Source organism: Oncorhynchus keta, chromosome 26 (assembly GCF_023373465.1).
Source record: "Oncorhynchus keta strain PuntledgeMale-10-30-2019 chromosome 26, Oket_V2, whole genome shotgun sequence".
Taxonomy (NCBI): Eukaryota; Metazoa; Chordata; class Actinopteri; order Salmoniformes; family Salmonidae; genus Oncorhynchus; species Oncorhynchus keta.
The window spans coordinates 5629866-5649043 of NC_068446.1; the positions used below are offsets into that span (position 1 = coordinate 5629866).

General features: G+C 44.1%; 2 protein-coding genes across 2 annotated transcripts; both read right to left on the reverse strand.

The window, feature by feature from the left end:
• Positions 1-3047: 3047 nt before the first annotated feature.
• LOC127911993 (mucin-2-like) lies at positions 3048-6508 on the reverse strand. The gene is made up of 2 exons (XM_052480110.1): positions 5026-6508; positions 3048-4918 (listed from the first exon to the last, which is right to left on the reverse strand). The coding sequence occupies exons 1-2, from the start codon at positions 5607-5609 to the stop codon at positions 4486-4488; spliced, it is 1017 nt and encodes a 338-aa protein (XP_052336070.1). The 5' UTR covers positions 5610-6508; the 3' UTR covers positions 3048-4485.
• Positions 6509-6661: 153 nt separating this feature from the next.
• On the reverse strand, positions 6662-17007 carry LOC118358860 (phosphoglucomutase-1-like). The gene is made up of 11 exons (XM_052480109.1): positions 16691-17007; positions 14093-14255; positions 12844-12987; positions 12452-12577; positions 10524-10714; positions 10121-10275; positions 8802-8917; positions 8465-8600; positions 7989-8172; positions 7533-7667; positions 6662-6923 (listed from the first exon to the last, which is right to left on the reverse strand). Exons 1-11 carry the CDS (start codon positions 16934-16936, stop codon positions 6834-6836), a joined length of 1686 nt encoding a protein of 561 aa, XP_052336069.1. The 5' UTR covers positions 16937-17007; the 3' UTR covers positions 6662-6833.
• Positions 17008-19178: the final 2171 nt, after the last annotated feature.

A 19178-nucleotide genomic window follows, 5' to 3' on the forward strand; every position in this document is an offset into this window, starting at 1 on the left:
TGAAACATTTAAATGGCTGTCTGATGACATTAACAGGTACTTCCCTAAAAAGCCAGTGTGTTTAAAACATTGGTGATATACAGTGGGTCAAAAAAGTATTTAGTCAGCCACCAATTGTGCAAGTTCCCCCACTTAAAAAGATGAGAGAGACCTGTAATTTTCATCATACTTCAACTATGACAGACAAAATGAGGGGGAAAAATCCAGAAAATCACATTGTAGGATTTTTAATGAATTTATTTGCAAATTATGGTGGAAAATAAGTATTTGGTCACCTACAAACAAGCAAGATTTCTGGCTCTCACAGACCTGTAACTTCTTCTTTAAGAGGCTCCTCTGTCCTCCACTCGTTACCTGTATTAATGGTACCTGTTTGAACTTGTTATCAGTATAAAAGACACCTGTCCACAACCTCAAACAGTCACACTCCAAACTCCACTATGGCCAAGACCAAAGAGCTGGCAAAGGACACCAGAAACAAAATTGTAGACCTGCACCAGGCTGGGAAGACTGAATCTGCAATAGGTAAGCAGCTTGGTTTGAAGAAATCAACTGTGGGAGCAATTATTAGGAAATGGAAGACATACAAGACCACTGATAATCTCCCTCGATCTGGGGCTCCACGCAAGATCTCACCCCGTGGGGTCAAAATGATCACAAGAACGGTGAGCAAAAATCCCAGAACCACATGGTGGGACCTAGTGAATGACCTGCAGAGAGCTGGGACCAAAGTAACAAAGCCTACCATCAGCAAGGTCATTGAAGATGAAACGTGGCTGGGTCTTTCAGCATGACAATGATCCCAAACACACCGCCCGGGCAACGAAGGAGTGGCTTCGTAAGAAGCATTTCAAGGTCCTGGAGTGGCCTAGCCAGTCTCCAGATCTCAACCCCATAGAAAATCTTTGGAGGGAGTTGAAAGTCTGTGTTGCCCAGCAACAGCCCCAAAACATCACTGCTCTAGAGGAGATCTGCATGGAGAAATGAGCCAAAATAACAATAACAGTGAGTGAAAACCTTGTGAAGACTTACAGAAAACGTTTGACCTCTGTCATCGCCAACAAAGGGTATATAACAAAGTATTGAGATAAACCTTTGTTATTGACCAAATACTTATTTTCCACCATAATTTGCAAATAAATTCATTAAAAATCCTACAATGTGATTTTCTGTATTTCTTTTCTCATTTTGTCTGTCATAGTTGAAGTGATGAAAATTACAGGCCTCTCTCATCTTTTTAAGTGGGAGAACTTGCACAATTGGTGGCTGACTAAATACTTTTTTGCCCCACTGTAGATATAACTTTCAATCAGCTTACAGTATATCCACTTTGACAGTTTTTCCGTAGCTGGATAAGTCAGGGATGGTCAATTAGTAGTATTGCCCTTTCTTGGGAACTCAGTCAGGGTCTCAACTTACAGTTGCGAGTTAGAATAGTAGAAAACACTAGGTGCAACTTCGAAATGTGGTTGTACATCAGCAGCATTGTTTTACAACCGGAGTTTCAAGCAACAGAGCTCTTAAAGGGGCAATGTCTTCTTAAAAGGGCAATGACATACAGTACTTTGTTATAGAAACTACACACATCTAAATTTGAGTGAAAAAGTATTATTTATAATTTTTTTTTATTTTTTTATTTCACCTTTATTTAACCAGGTAGGCTAGTTGAGAACAGGTTCTCATTTGCAACTGCGACCTGGCCAAGATAAAGCATAGCAGTGTGAACAGACAATACAGAGTTACACATGGAGTAAACAATTAACAAGTCAATAACACAGAGAAAAAATGGGCAGTCTATATACAATGTGTGCAAAAGGCATGAGGAGGTAGGCGAATAATTACAATATTGCAGATTAACACTGGAGTGATAAATTATCAGATGATCATGTACAGGTAGAGATATTGGTGTGCAAAAGAGCAGGAAAGTAAATAAATAAAAACTGTGGGGATGAGGTAGGTGAAAATGGGTGTGCTATTTACCAATAGATTATGTACAGCTGCAGCGATCGGTTAGCTGCTCAGCTAGCTGATGTTTGAAGTTGGTGAGGAAGATAAAAGTCTCCAACTTCAGCGATTTTTGCAATTCGTTCCAGTCACAGGCAGCAGAGTACTGGAACGAAAGGCGGCCGAATGAGGTGTTGGCTTTAGGGATGATCAATGAGATACACCTGCTGGAGCGCGTGCTACGGATGGGTGTTGCCATCGTGACCAGTGAGCTGAGATAAGGCGGAGCTTTGCCTAGCATGGCCTTGTAGATGACCTGGAGCCAGTAGGTCTGGCGACGAATATGTAGCGAGGGCCAGCCGACTAGAGCATACAAGTCGCAGTGGTGGGTAGTATAAGGTGCTTTAGTGACAAAACGGATGGCACTGTGATAAACTGCATCCAGTTTGCTGAGAAGAGTGTTGGAAGCAATTTTGTAGATGACATCGCAAAGTCGAGGATCGGTAGGATAGTCAGTTTTACTAGGGTAAGCTTGGCAGCGTGAGTGAAGGAGGCTTTGTTGCGGAATAGAAAGCCGATTCTTGATTTGATTTTCGATTGGAGATGTTTGATATGGGTCTGGAAGGAGAGTTTGCAGTCTAGCCAGACACCTAGGTACTTATAGGTGTCCACATATTCAAGGTCGGAACCATCCAGTGTGGTGATGCTAGTCGGGCATGCGGGTGCAGGCAGCGATCGGTTGAAAAGCATGCATTTGGTTTTACTAGCGTTTAAGAGCAGTTGGAGGCCACGGAAGGAGTGTTGTATGGCATTGAAGCACGATTGGAGGTTAGATAGCACAGTGTCCAATGACGGGCCGAAAGTGTATACAATGGTGTCGTCTGCGTTTCAATAATACAAATTGAAACAGGTTTCCCTCAAGAATGTCCCTGTATTTAAGCACCATCCATCATTCCTGCAATTCTGACCAGTTTCCCAGTCCCTGCCGATGAAAAATATCCCCACATGATGCGCCACCACCATGCTTCACTGTGACACTTATAGTCCACCTGTGTGCAATCTAACTAATTATGTGGTTTCTGAAGGTAATTTATTGCGCCAGATCTTATTTAGGGGCTTCTTAGCAAAGGGGGTGAATACATATGCACACACCAATTTTCCGTTTTTTAATTGGTAAGACATTTTTTAAACAAGTCATTTGTTTCATTTCACTTCACCAATTTGGACTATTGTGTGTATGTTCATTACATGAAATCCAAATAAAACATCAATTTAAATTACAGGTTGTAATGCAACAATATAGGAAAAACACCAAGGGGGATGAATACTTTTGCAAGGCACTGTATATTGCTGATAACACATCTGATAATATAGACCATGCATGGTCCAATATGTGAAAATAATGTCAACCATTTTTTCCAATATGTTATTGGGCCCATTTCTGGAGGGTAGGTTGTCTGTTAAAAAAGTCCCCAGAATTGAGCTTTGAACAATTCTGTATAAAATGATTATCATTCCCTAAAAGCATGATGGTCATGACTTTCCTACATGAAAGAGGAGGTTAACTTGGCCCCAGTCAATCGACCTGAGATCAACGTAAGTTTCAGTCATGGGATTTTTGTTTAGCTTTATCCCCTGGACTCTAGAAGTCTGTTATACTCAGCTCTCTGCCATTTGGCTAGAAGATCATCTTAGGGTCTCTCACACGCACACACATATTACTCAAGATAATGGTGAGTACATTTCCCGGCAGAGAACAGGAAGAGTAGATTCATTGGGTCTAATAACCCTCCAGGCTGGCTTCAGGACAAGGTTGTGTCCCAAATGGAACCCTATGGGCCCATAGGGCTCTGGTCAAAAGTAGTACACTTCATAAAGAATGGGATGCCATTTGGGACATAACCCAGGAATGTCTTTGGAGACATTACCTTTTGGAAACCCTCTCATTTATCCTATATTGACTCTGGATAGAACCAGTCCTGATCCATCCTAAACTTCTTGGCTTGTTTGTTGATAGAGAATAACTCACAATGTTAATATCCAGAACATTGTCTCCTCTTAGAGGCCGTCATCATTAACATTATCACCCCACCCACTCATCTCCCCAGGCCCCGTTTAGGGCTGGCTAGTGGCTAGTTCTGTCTACCTCAGAGCTCTCTCTCTCACAGACTGTCTGCTGAGGGGGATTATGGTCTGGGTCTACCAGAGCTAATTCTCATCAGTTCAAATAGACAGACAACACTGGCCTGGTATTTGTGGTGGGAAGAGGGCATGAATATATATATATATATATATATATATATAAATAAAAGAGTGAGAGGAGAGGTTTTTATTTTATTAGGATCCTCATTAGCGACAGCTAGTCTTACTGGGGTCCAACACATAACGAAAAATACAGACAAAAGATTTGACAAACATTAACATGTAGTGTGTTTGTTCATCTATCAATTACATGTCAGTACACACACAAAAAGGTCACATGGGAGAGGCGTTGTGCCGTGAGGTGCTGCTTTATCTGTTTTTTGAAACCAGGTTTGCTGTTCACTTGCGCTGTATGAGATGGAAGGGAGTTCCATGCAGGTATGGCTCTGAATAACATGTACATTTCATTGAATTTGTTCTGGACCTGGGGACTGTGAAAAGACCCCTGGTGGCATGTCTGGTGGGGTAAGTGTGTTCTGGACCTGGGGACTGTGAAAAGACCCCTGGTGGCATGTCTGGTGGGGTAAGTGTGTTCTGGACCTGGGGACTGTGAAAAGACCCCTGGTGGCATGTCTGGTGGGGTAAGTGTGTTCTGGACCTGGGGACTGTGAAAAGACCCCTGGTGGCATGTCTGGTGGGGTAAGTGTGTTCTGGACCTGGGGACTGTGAAAAGACCCCTGGTGGCATGTCTGGTGGGGTAAGTGTGTTCTGGACCTGGGGACTGTGAAAAGACCCCTGGTGGCATGTCTGGTGGGGTAAGTGTGTTCTGGACCTGGGGACTGTGAAAAGACCCCTGGTGGCATGTCTGGTGGGGTAAGTGTGTTCTGGAACTGGGGACTTGAAAAGACCCCTGGTGGCATGTCTGGTGGGGTACTGGACCTGGGGACTGTGAAAAGACCCCTGGTGGCATGTCTGGTGGGGTAAGTGTGTTCTGGACCTGGGGACTGTGAAAAGACCCCTGGTGGCATGTCTGGTGGGGTAAGTGTGTTCTGGACCTGGGGACTGTGAAAAGACCCCTGGTGGCATGTCTGGTGGGGTAAGTGTGTTCTGGACCTGGGGACTGTGAAAAGACCCCTGGTGGCATGTCTGGTGGGGTAAGTGTGTTCTGGACCTGGGGACTGTGAAAAGACCCCTGGTGGCATGTCTGGTGGGGTAAGTGTGTTCTGGACCTGGGGACTGTGAAAAGACCCCTGGTGGCATGTCTGGTGGGGTAAGTGTGTTCTGGACCTGGGGACTGTGAAAAGACCCCTGGTGGCATGTCTGGTGGGGTAAGTGTGTTCTGGACCTGGGGACTGTGAAAAGACCCCTGGTGGCATGTCTGGTGGGGTAAGTGTGTGTGCCAGTTCTGTGTGTAAGTTGATTATGCAAACAATCCAGAATTTCCAACACATGAATATAAAAACAAGAAGCAATGCAGTCAGTCTTTCCTCAACTTTTAGCCAAGAGTCTGGCATGCATAGCATTGATATTAGCCGCTCTGTCCTGGGCCAGCTGCAGCTTAACTAGGGCATTCTTTGCAGCACTTAACCATATGGCTGGACAATAATCAAGATGGGATCAAAATAGAGGCTGCAGGACTTGCTTTGTGGAGTGTGGTGTCAAAAAAAAAAAAAAAAGAAGCAGAGCAGAGCAGAGCAGATCTTTATCACGGACAGACCTCTCTCATTCTTTACAACAATTGAATCAATATAATTTGGACCATGACAGTGAGAAAAGAGAAAATAGAGAGGGGGAGTCTTGTTGACTATGCAGGTCCCAAGGCTGGTTGGCTGTGATCTCACCACGACATCCCAGCACTGATCTCCCAGATGATTGGTGAAAATCAGGCTTTCTGGGAGTGATCGTTATCTCTCACTGAATCCGAGCGGTGGTGGTAATAGGGTGTGTGTTTGTGCGTGCCGCTACGGACAACAAAACGTACTGCTCACACTGCCTTTGCATGTTCAATAAGAACTGCAAATTACCATTAAATAGATTTTTCAACATTCAGAAAGTATTCACGCCCCTTGACTTTTTTTCCACAATTTGTTGTGTTAGAGTGGGATTTAAATTTATTTAAACACATTTTTTGTCAACAATCCACACAATTCTAAGGTCAAAGTGTAAGAAAAATTAACATTAGTAAAGAATTTATGAAAAAAATAAAAAATAAATTGACATTAAGCTATTGTGTGTAGGCCAGTGACAAAGAAAAACATTTGAATTCATTTTAAATTCGGCTGTAACAACAAAATGTGTAAAATGTGTAAAATGTGAATGCGTTCTAAATGCACTGTATATTTAAGCCATAATGCACGAGGGGGGTGTGGTATATGGCCAATATACCACGGTGCCTTATTGCTATTATAAACTGGTTATCAACCTAATTAGAGCAGCAAAAATGCATGTTGTCATACTCAAGGTATACGGTGATATACCACGGCTGTCAGCCAATCAGCATTCAGGGCTCAAACCACCCAGTTTGTGATGAAAAATATATTGATATCTCCAAAATAAATACACATGAGTGCAACAATTATTTTTTGTAATGACTTTTTATTCATTGTGAATGAAAGTGTTGGCTTTGAAGGCTTTGTTTGGACATTAGGGTAGAGGTGAGATTGTTCTTCTGGAAGTCAGAGGGTAGGCACAAGTTAAACGGTTGAAAGGACTGAGGTACCTTGAAGGGTGTGGCAGAGCATGTCAGTCTATGTGATCACAGTGGGGCCCGTGCGGCCGGTCTTCTCGTGGAGCCCAGAGATCTTCAGTGCAATCTCCACCAGAGGTTTCAGCATGACCTGAGGAAGACAGTCAACCTTAGAGTTAAAAGGACAAAGCAGATTAACAGGTTGTTGAGACATGCATTTGTCCCCCGAAGTAACTGCCTGGCGATGCCTTTATGCCGATTCTTTTCCTTTCACTGTTTTTGACTCTGTAACGTGACATATCGCACTCGTTTCTTTCCGGACTCGTGTTGTGCACATGTTCTTTACTGACATGCTGCTTTTTCCTATCATGATGCAACTTCCTCTGGTTTGATGCATCTTTGGTCTGTCTGCCCGTTTGTCTGAAACGGGTGTGTTCCTGCTGCTGTCTTGGTCCAGTTTACTCATGAGAAATATTTATTTAAAAACGCAACACTACTAATCTGGTTAAATACAATTCTAAACCAGCTGTCTGCTCGGTCCAGATTCCAGGCCTCCCCCTCCGGGCTGAGGGGAAGCCTTTTGAGGGCTATTCCCTCTGACAACGTAACTAACCTTAGACGTGTGTGTGTGTGTGTGTGTAAATACTTCATCTCCCATAGAGCCGTCATGACAAGTGTAAGAGCTCCCCCACCGTGCCCTGTCACATTCCATCATCCAAAATCAGAAGACCCCAGCTGCTCCTCGGCCCTCAGGTCTCACCTGTGCGTCCCCGTAGATCTTGGCGGGGTCTTTCTCATAGCTGTCTATGTAGAGCCTGACGGTTGCCCCGGCGCTGCCTGTCCCACTGAGACGGAAGATGATCCTGGAGCCGTCGGAGAAGACTATCCTCAGACCCTGAGAGAAAGAGAGAGAGAGTTAAACCTGACTATATGATGACTCTGGTGAAATGACTTATGGAAGTCAATTTACTGGAAATATGGAGCAAAAACTAACAACAACAACGGCATTTTTCTCAGGTACAATATGCAAGTGCCTCTGGTGATACTTCCAAGTCCCTACATAGGCAGGATCAATCATCAAATGCGATGGTCATCTTTCGATTAACAGAATTGTTATAAAATACCATCACTCTTCATCATCAAACTATACTGACTAAATAGATCACCCACGTTGCAATGGCTCTGCCTAGACGCCCCCCCGGGTCCTGTCGCTTACCTGGTTCTTGGAGATGCTGCCGTCCACGGGGTCGGTGTAGGCAAAGTTGTCAGAGACTGCCACCTCGTAACTTTTATCTCCTGACGAGAACTTCTGGCCCACAAAGGACTTGTCAAACATCGTAGCCTCCAGCTCCTTGATCATGGTGTTGGCTTTGTCCGAGTCCACCTCTTCATAGTCATACCTGGTGTAGTTTGGATGGGTTGGGGAATGGTCTTAATAGGAAGACTAAATAAGAGCTCTCAACTGTCAATGTGTGCATACTCCACGAGATGATGGACCACCTTAACAAATGGGTACATTTATGGAGGCTATCATCGAAGAACGTGATATGAAAGAAAGACTAACAAATAGTTATATGAGTACTTCAATACTCTATGAGAAACAACAGCCGACAGAATGTGGCCCGAATCCAGATACTGTAGTTCTCTAGTTCACCACTGGAGGGTAACAGAGTAGCAGAGTCCCAGACTTGCCTGGTGAAGAAGTTCCTGCCAAATTTGTTCCAGTGGTCTTTCATGATCTCCTCCACACTCTGCTTCCTGTGGGCTAGGATGGACATCCAGGCCAGCACCGCCCACAAGCCATCCTTCTCACGGATGTGATCAGAGCCTGGGGGGGGGGTAAACAACGAAGAGAGGAGGGGGAAGGAGGGTGGTGGTTAAGACATGTGCTAGCACCTCTCACCAGAATGCGTCGCCCAACTGACTGGAACGAAGTAATACCACCAATCTGATTTATCTAAATGTTTGCGCTGACGGGCCATAGTAAACAGGCTGTTATATTACTTGAAAATGTGGATCCCTCACTCACCAGTGCCGAAGCTCTCCTCTCCGCACAGAGACAGCTTGCCAGCGTCCATCAGGTTACCGAAGAACTTCCAGCCAGTAGGAGTCTCATACAGATTCATCTTCAGGGCTTTAGCCACACTGAGGGACAGAGAGAGAGAGCAAAAGAGGTAATTTTCATATCCTAACTCCTGCAATTAAATACTGATGAGGAAACTAGGAGTGGCAGGTAGCCTCGTGGTTAGAGCATTGGGCCGGTAACCGAAAGGTTGCTGGATCGAATCCTGAGCTGACAAGGTACAAATCTGTCGATCTGCCCCTGAACAAGGCAGTTAACCCACTGTTCCCCTGAACAAGGCAGTTAACCCACTGTTCCTAGACCAGTTAACCCACTGTTCCTAGACCAGTTAACCCACTGTTCCTAGACCAGTTAACCCACTGTTCCTAGACCAGTTAACCCACTGTTCCTAGACCAGTTAACCCACTGTTCCTAGACCAGTTAACCCACTGTTCCTAGACCAGTTAACCCACTGTTCCTAGACCAGTTAACCCACTGTTCCTAGACCAGTTAACCCACTGTTCCCCAGTAGGTCGTCATTGTAAATAAGAATTTGTTCTTAACTGACGAGCATAGTTAAATATATATATTTATTTTAAATGTTTAAATGCTGATTAATGTGCATTGTCCCGGGGACAAAGTACATCCATGACACCTACAGCTACTGATGCCACAGGAAGGCCAAAAATATCATCAAGGACAACAACCACCCAAGCCATTTCCTGTTCACCCCGCTTCCATCCAGAAGGCGAGGTCAGCACAGGTGCATCAAAGCTGGGACCGAGAGACTGAAAAAGCTTCTATCTCAAGGCCATCAGACTGTTAAACAGCAATCAAACTCAGCGAGGCTGCTGCCTACATTGAGACCCAATCACTGGCCACTTTAATAAATTCATCACTAGTCACTTTATACAGCCACTCTAAATAATGGCACTTTAATAATGTTTACATATCTTACATTACAGCATGTATATGCTGTATTTTATACCATCTATTGCACCTTGCCTATGCTGCTCGGCCAATGCTCATCCATATACTTATATGTACATATTCTCATTTACCCCTTTAGATTTGTGTGCATTAGGTTGTTGTTGGGAAATTTTTAGATAACTTGTTAGATATCCCCGCACTGTCGGAACTAGAAGTACAAGCATTTCGCTACACCCGCATTAACATCTGCTAACCATGTGTATGTGACCAATAACATTTGATACATGAATAAATAAATATTTAATGCACAACCAAGAAGAAGCTATGAACGGACTGTGTGTGGACGTTAGGCTCACTTGTCCAGAGCTCCGCTTGTGGGCATGCTGCGGGCCAGACCTTTCACCCCAGTCTTCTGGAAGTAGGGGATGCAGGTGATGTTGGCTGCGATGACGGCCACAGAGTCCGATGGGTTGACGAAGAAGCCATGCTTTCCCAGGACCATGTTACGATCCTGTGGAGCAGAAAGGAGAGGGTAGGGAAGGAAAGGAGAGGGTAGGGAAGGAAAGGAGAGGGTAGGGAAGGAAAAGGAAGGAGAGGATCAGCATCTGAACAGACTGCAGCAGAGACGAGGTAAAGCAGAGGTTTGGATGGATTGTGGGCCGACTCAAGGACTGGTTCTACTGACACTAGGGGACACCAGTCATGCAAGGAATAGCTTCAATTCCAGTCCCCCCACCCCCCTCCCGACTGTCCACTTACACCGTCCCCGTCGAAGGCGGCTCCGAGGTCGTACTCTCCTCCCTTCATGGCGTTGACCAGGTCAGAAGCGTAGGTCAGATTGGGGTCAGGGTGGTGACCACCAAAGTCCTCCTTGGGGACACAGTTGAAAGCACCATCGGCGGCAGCGCCCAACTCCTCACAAACGATCTTCTTCACATAGGGTCCAACCACTGGAGGGGGGCGAGAGGGTAAAGGTTATTATGTATAGGGGTGTGGATGTGCAGTGTGTGTGTGCTGGGAATCTAACTGAACAAAAAACAGCATTTAAGAGATTAGACTCATTTGGACAACATGTCACAGTCCTACAGACACAAAACGGTGTTTGTACATACATACATACATACATACATACATACATACATACATACATACATACATACATACATACATACATACATACATACATACATACATACATACATACATACATACATACATACATACATACATACATACATACATACATACATACATACATACATACATACATACATACATACATACATACATACAGTTGAAGTCAGAAGTTTACATAGACTTAGGTTGGAGTCATTAAAACTCATTTTTCAACCACTCTACAAATTTCTTGTTAACAAACTATAGTTTTGGCAAGTCGGTTAGGACATCTACTTTGTGCATGACAATTAATTTTTCCAACAATTGTTTACAGACATATTATTTCACTTATAATTCACTGTACCACAATTCCAGTGGGTCAAACTTTTACATACAATAGGTTGACTGTGCCTTTAAAACAGCTTATGTCATGGCTTTAGAAGCTTCTGATAGGCTAATTGACATCATTTGAGTCAATTGGAGGTGTACCTGTGGATGTATTTCAAGGCCTACCTTTAAACTCAGTGCCTCTGATTTTCCCTTGATGTCTTGGCTGATTTCTTTAGATTTTTGCTTGACCTCAGAAAAAAAATTGTAGACCTCCACAAGTCTGGTTCATCCTTGGGAGCAATTTCCAAACGCCTGAAGGTACTACGTTCATCTGTACAAACAATAGTACGCAAGTATAAACACCATGGGACCACGTAGCCGTCATACCGCTCAGGAAGGGGACGCGTTCTGTCTCCTAGAGATGAACGTACTTTGGTGCAAAAAAGTGCAAATAAAAATGGGGAGGCTTGCAAGCCGAAGAACACCATCCCAACCATGAAGCACAAGGGTGGCAGTATCATGTTGTGGGGGTGCTTTGCTGCAGGAGGGATTGGTGCACTTCACAAAATAGATGGCTTCATTAAAAAAATTAAGTTGATATATTGAAGCAACATCTCAAGACATCAGTCAGGAAGTTAAAGTTGTGGCAAAATGGCTTAAGGACAACAAAGTCAAGGTATTGGAGTGGCCATCACAAAGCCCTGACCTCGATCCTATAGAAAATTTGTAGGCAGAACTGAAAAAGCGTGTGTGAGCAAGGAGGCCTACAAACCTGACTCAGTTACACCAGCTCTGTCAGGAGGAATGGGACAACATTCACCCAACTTATTGTGGGAAGCTTGTGGAAGGCTACACAAAACGTTTGACCCAAGTTAAGCAATTTAAAAGGCAATGCTACCAAATACTAATTCAGAGTATGTAAACTTCTGACCCACTGGGAATGTGATGAAAGAATTAAAAACTGAAATAAATAGTTCTCTACTATTATTCTGACATTTCACATTCTTAAAATAAAGTGGTGATCCTAACGGACCTAAAACAGGGAATTTTTACTAGGATTAAATGTCAGGAATTGTGAATAACTGAGTTGAAATGTATTTGGCTGAGGTGTATGTAAACTTGTGACATCAACTGTATATATATATGCATGTAAATAAACATACAGCATACAGCATACAGCAGCCATACAGCAGTTGTCATACAGCAGCCAGCACCAGAGAGGTACAGTATGTGATCCATACCGCCATGCATGGCGTCCAGACGGACTTTAATGTGATTGGCTCCAGACACCAGCCCCTTCAAGGCATGGAAGTCGAAGATTCCCCTCAGCATCTCAGCGTAGGCCTCCACAGAGTCCACAATCTCCACTGTAGAGGATAAACAGCAGAGTTAGGATTGATAAGATTTAATGTAGCATTTTAGACTCAGGATAAAAACAGACAAATTATAAAACTATATTGCATATGCACATACTTTAGATCACAGTGCTTTACTGATTGCAATACCACCTGAACTTCAGTGCCTTGCCCAAGGATTTGTACTAGTGAGCTTCTCACAGATTTGGTCTCCAAGCTAACCCATCCCAGTCAGTTGAGATCTGACACCCAGCTAATCCCGTCCAATCCTACAATACCTGTCATGGGCTTGAACGTGTCCACATTGAAGGTCTGCTTGCCGATCTTGGAGATGTCCACTTTTAGGTCAGGGCATATGTGGTACTCTGTTAGGCTCTTGCTGATCTGGAAGATTTTGTCTGTGATTCCCTCTGGAGCAGGACCTGGGGGGCAGAGACGCACAGTAAGGTGAGGAGGATGAGGAAGAGGTTTTGTCTGTGATTCCCTCTGGAGCAGAACCTGGGGGCAGAGACACACAGTAAGGTGAGGAGGATGAGGAAGAGGTTTTGTCTGTGATTCCCTCTGGAGCAGGACCTGGGGGGCAGAGACACACAGTAAGGTGAGGAGGATGAGGAAGAGGTTTTGTCTGTGATTCCCTCTGGAGCAGGACCTGGGGGGCAGAGACACACAGTAAGGTGAGGAGGATAAGGAAGAGGTTTTGTCTGTGATTCCCTCTGGAGCAGAACCTGGGGGCAGAGACACACAGTAAGGTGAGGAGGATGAGGAAGAGGTTTTGTCTGTGATTCCCTCTGGAGCAGAACCTGGGGGCAGAGACACACAGTAAGGTGAGGAGGATGAGGAAGAGGTTTTGTCTGTGATTCCCTCTGGAGCAGGACCTGGGGGGCAGAGACACACAGTAAGGTGAGGAGGATGAGGAAGAGGTTTTGTCTGTGATTCCCTCTGGAGCAGGACCTGGGGGGCAGAGACACACAGTAAGGTGAGGAGGATAAGGAAGAGGTTTTGAGAAATGCTATGCAATACAGTAAAACAGCCATACCCCACCACTATGTATACTAAACTTTGTCTTAAAAGTATCGATTGAAGTATATCAGCATTGCTCTGCGCACCCTATCCTGAAACGTGCTACATCTTACTAGCTCGGACTTTGCCGACAGCTACTATGAAGGAAAAACAAATGACTTACTGTGTGATATGTGGTTGTCCCACTCAGCCATCTTAAGATGATTGCATTAACTGTAAGTCACTCTGGATAAGAGCATCTGCTAAATGGCTAAATTGTACATGTAAATCTTCATCAAAGGTCAGTGAAGTTTAAACGTTACCCTCCATCCAGCACAGTCTCATCCCCTGTTCCTATCTCTCACCGGTCTCTCTCCTCTATGGGTTTTTCCTTTTCTCCCGCCTGTGTGTCTTTTTCCAGTCTCTCTCCTCCCTTCCCATCCCTCTCCTCTTCTCTCCCATCACCTCACCTCACATCCCATCCTCTCCTCTCCCATCCCATCCCTCTCCTCTCCTCTCCCATCTCACCTCCGGAGGCAATGTTGTACTTGATGCCAAAGTCTCCATTGGGGCCACCGGGGTTGTGGCTGGCCGTGAGGATGATTCCTCCCACAGCTTTGAGCTTGCGGATCACACAGGACACAGCAGGGGTGGACATGATGCCATCCTGACCGATGACCAGGTGGCCGATCTACATGGAGACAGGAGAGAAAGCGATGGGCTAAATCAGCTTCCTCCGATGTCATTTTTTACTATATGTTATATACTGTGTAGAATATTCCCTGCCGTTCTGAGCGTGCCACATTTGCATATTCTCTGGTCAGAACCTGTTGAGTGGAGCAGAGCATTTTCCCCGTGGACTTGTGTCGTTTCATTACTGATAATAACTTTGTACATGTGTGCATACCTGCAACAGTAAGTACCTTGTAATTTGTATCAACATTTCCTTGTTGTAATTATGTTGTCGTTTCTACCCAAGCACAACAGTGTTAAGTTATTTTCCATTGCTAGCTAATTGATTTGCACGTAGCGCCATCATGCCCAATAATTGCCACATGTATAGAGAATGTGTAGCCCGTCTTTTTTCATTATAACCGCAGACACAAGAGGTACGTACTCATTTCATAGCCTTTATGGTATAATTTTCTGTTCATGTGTTTAAATCCATTTCTCCATTAGTTCTGTATGGCGTCTGAGAATCGCAAGCTTCTTTTACTCCTTTGAAGTGGCCCTTTGGCCTGTTCATTGTATAGCTCTGCCCTGCCCCCTTGTGGAGCTTTTTAATTTAGGTTTTGCCTATGTTAATCAACGGTGCAATATCACGGTCATATTGTCAAGATGCCTTACTATTCTAATAGTTGCTGATTATTTTACCACTGTGATATTGTCTTGATGCTTATATCCTGATATTGTACCAATATTACATACTAATTACCATTTATTTACTCTGTACTTTCAGAAAACCACACACACACACACACATTTTGAAACCCCTTCGAATATATTTCCATTAAAACATCATAACTGGACCTTTTTTCACCGAAGATTGAGGCCAGCTTTTGTATGACGAGCAACATTTAGTGAATTCACTGTAGACTCCTTTACATCCTATTTTTATTTTATTACATTCACCTATTCAGTCTACACACATTGGGAGGATGAAAATACGAGAGGAGTATACTGATTCAACATGCCAGAGGTGAGGTCAGGCTGCTATGTGGGAGCTAAACAAGCAACTGAGCAACACGGGATAGTATGGGAAGTACTGGGCAGCATATAACCTTGAGGTTAGAGCGTTTGGCCAGTAACAAAAAGGTCACTGGTTCAAATCCTGGAGCTGACAAGGTTAAAAAAAATTAAAAAGGCACTTATCCCCAATTGGGCCTGGGGAGTGTCTCAGGGGGAGTTGGGATATGCAAGAAACACATTTCCCATACACACGTGTGTGTGTGTGTGTGTGTGTGTGTAACAGGACAAATATAAACCCTTCCCAAATGATTCTTTTCATCATCAGTCTATTGTTGGTTTGTGAAGACATCCGGGTAACATCCCCTTTAACTTACGTAATAGGCCTACATTAAAAGTGATGACATGGGTAGCAAATATAAACGCAGCGATACATTATTCACCGTGAATAAGACGCGTTCAGAGTCGAGTTGACGTGATGATCATGATGTTCATTTTGTCATCATAATGGGACATTTACATTTAGGACAGATCATACTGGCGCTATATGGTGTGATCATGACATTGGTCTGTCTGTACATCGTGTTTGGCGTAGCCAGGAGGTCATTGTGTGTCTAGTTAAACAAGATGTGCGTGTGTACCCAAAATGCCCAGGTCGCTGTAATGCAAACCGCAGGGCTATACGTGACAGACAGCACACCACCACGCCTTCCTCTAAAAAGTCGCAGAGGGAACGAACAGAACGAACGGCTGTGCCACTGACATCCAAAAACAGTCTCTCCTAATAAAATCATCCCTCGGTGTTGCACTTTTTTCCCGATTATTACAAACGTGCCGTTGTCTTTGTTGGTGTACTAAACATTCACGGCAAGGCAGAGTGCTCACTGACTGGATATGCTACATAAGGGGAACCGGATGGTGTAGTGTTTTTTTTGCGTCACCTGTGGAAAGGGCAAGAGTATCCTACCATTTAAACATGCCATCTCCGTGCACTTCATCGAAAGATCAGCGGGGTCATTTAGCACCGGAGACCGTCTTAAGAACACCACTGACCCCTATCACGTTCCGATGCATGGGGCTTGCACGTCACTGAACGTCAAAGTCCACGAGGATTCAATACTTTCTTTAAAAATGATCCCTATGCATGTTATTTTGATATGAGAGAGAATTGTCATCTAGGCCTATATAGTCCCAATTAATATACCTTAAGCAAATGTAGGCTCAGGCCGATAGTTATTTTAGTCTACACGACAGCAATTGAAATGAATGTATCCGCCAACTTCAAAACAATCACAGAAGCGTTACAATGTATAAACGATTGGAGCTGTCAAAAGATGCTAGGCTAGCTGCTGATGCTATGCACGTTTTGAGGGTGAGGCCTAGGCTTAAGAGTCATGTTTTAGGGACTACCCGCTGGACTACGACAGAAGTATTACTGACCCCATTAGCAGCGGCGATCTGGATGATCAACTGAATGGCGTCTTTCATGAAAAACCTTCCATCTCCTCCCACTACGAGCAGTCCAGGCTGACGCTCCGCTGGGTCGATGCAAGAGATAATGCTTTGAATGAAGTTCTCTGCATAGTGCGCATTCGTTTGAAAGACTGTCACCCTTTTCCTCAGGCCACTCGTACCAGGCTTCTGGTCGGGATATGCCTTGGTTTTGACTACTGTGATTTTCGTCATTTTCCCAAATAAAGTTGACAGCCCGTGTGATCCGCGTATTCAATGTAGGCGAATGCACCCCACAGCCTGCCACAAGTCCCCTTGTTCGGATCCCGCCCACTTTTACATTTAAAACGACAGTACTCCAATTTCAATTGAGGCCCGTCAGTGCATGAAGGAAACCATATTTCGCTTTGTAAGGATGCAAGCTGTTGGATGCCACAGTGTACAGTGCCTTCAGAAAGTATTCATACCCTTTGACTTATTCCACACTTGATGGTTTTACAACAAAACTCATTCCACAGAGGGAATTAAGACCTAGGCAACCAGGTGAAGGGAGTTCGTTACTAATTTAGTGACCTTAATTCATGAATTTAGAAACTCGGCTCTCCATGGAATTAGTTTGAATGTGTGTTACAGCCTTAATTCAAAATGGATGAAATAAAAAAAATTCACACCTACATTAAAACATACAATACCCCATAATGCAAAATGAAAACATGTTTTTAGATTTTTTTTTGCAGATGTATTGAAAAGGAAATAGAGAAATATCTCATTTACATTTACATTACATTTAAGTCATTTAGCAGACGCTCTTATCCAGAGCGACTTACAAATTGGTGCATTCACCTTATGACATCCAGTGGAACAGCCACTTTACAATAGTGCATCTAAATCTTTTAAGGGGGGGGTTGAGAAGGATTACTTTATCCTATCCTAGGTATTCCTTAAAGAGGTGGGGTTTCAGGTGTCTCCGGAAGGTGGTGATTGACTCCGCTGTCCTGGCGTCGTGAGGGAGTGTGTTCCACCATTGGGGAGCCAGAGCAGCGAACAGTTGTAGATACGTATTTAGATACGTATTCACACCCCTTAGTCAATACATGTAAGAATCACCTTTGGCAGCAATTACAGCGGACTCTTTCTGGGTAAGTTTTGAGCTTTGCACACATGGATTGTACAATATTTGCACATTATTCTTTTAAAAATTCTTCAACTAGTGTTAATCCATCCGTAGTTCTCCTATTACAGCTATTAAACTCACTGTTTTAAAGTCACCATTGGCCTCACCAGTCCTCTCTGGCAACCTGAGTTAGGAAGGAGGCCTGTATCTTTGTAGCGACTGGATGTATTGATACACCATCCAAAGTGTAATAACTTCACAGGTGGGCTACAGAGATGCGGTAGTCATTCAAAAATCACGTTAACACACTATTTATTATTGCACACATAGTTAGTCCATGTATCACGACTCAGGAAACGACCCTGATGGAAACAAGAGACAAAGGGCTGTGAGACAGAGGTTTAATCCTAGACACATGGACATTTGGGATGTATACGGAGGGTGTGGGGCGACAGAAGACAAACAGCAGTGGGAGATGTGGAAAGGGCCGATAAAGCAGGCGGAAAGTTTACGGGACTCCACCCGAAGGGGCAGACCCCGAGTGGACAGCCATACCCTCTGCATGAGACGATAGCGGGGAGCTGGGGTCCGACTGGCCGTTAGATGGAGGATGAAATCCGGAGGACAGGCTGGCTGCCTCATAGTCAGGCTCATGTTCCAGGACAATGCAGAGGTTGGCATGGTAATCCAAGTCAGAGTCAATCAGGGACAGAACAGCAGGCAGGCTCAGGGTCACTCCAGTGTCTTCCAATGGTCAGAACCGGGAAGACTAGTGTTGCAAAACTTGAGAAACAGAAAAAACTCAGAACCTGATGCAGACAACAGACAAACACACAATACAGGTGTAAACACACAGAATTATGGGGGAAAAATAGGAGACACTTGGTGGGGGGTGAAGACAAGCACAAGACAGGTGAAACAGATCAGGGTTGGACACCATGCAACTTATGTGACTTGTTAAGGACATTTTTCCTCATGAACTTATACAGGCTTCATAACAAAGGGGTTGAATACTTATTGACTCAAGACATTTAAGCCCATAAATTGTAATTCATTTGTTTAAAAAAACAGCATTTGACTTTGACATTAAGGGGTATTGTGTGAAGGCCAGTGACAAAAGAAATCAACATTTAATCAACTTAAAATTCAGGCTGTGACACAAGAAATGTGGAAAATGTCCAGGGGTGTGAATACTTTCTGAAGGCACTGTAATTGTGCCCCATCCTTGGCATCATGTCAACATCAGGACCCAGCTCTGGAAATGAATAAAGAGCCAGGCGTGATACTCTCAGTCTCCCTTGTAGGACCCTTCAGCTGAATCTACAGAACATAGGTTTGGCTACACCTTGCACTATATTTATT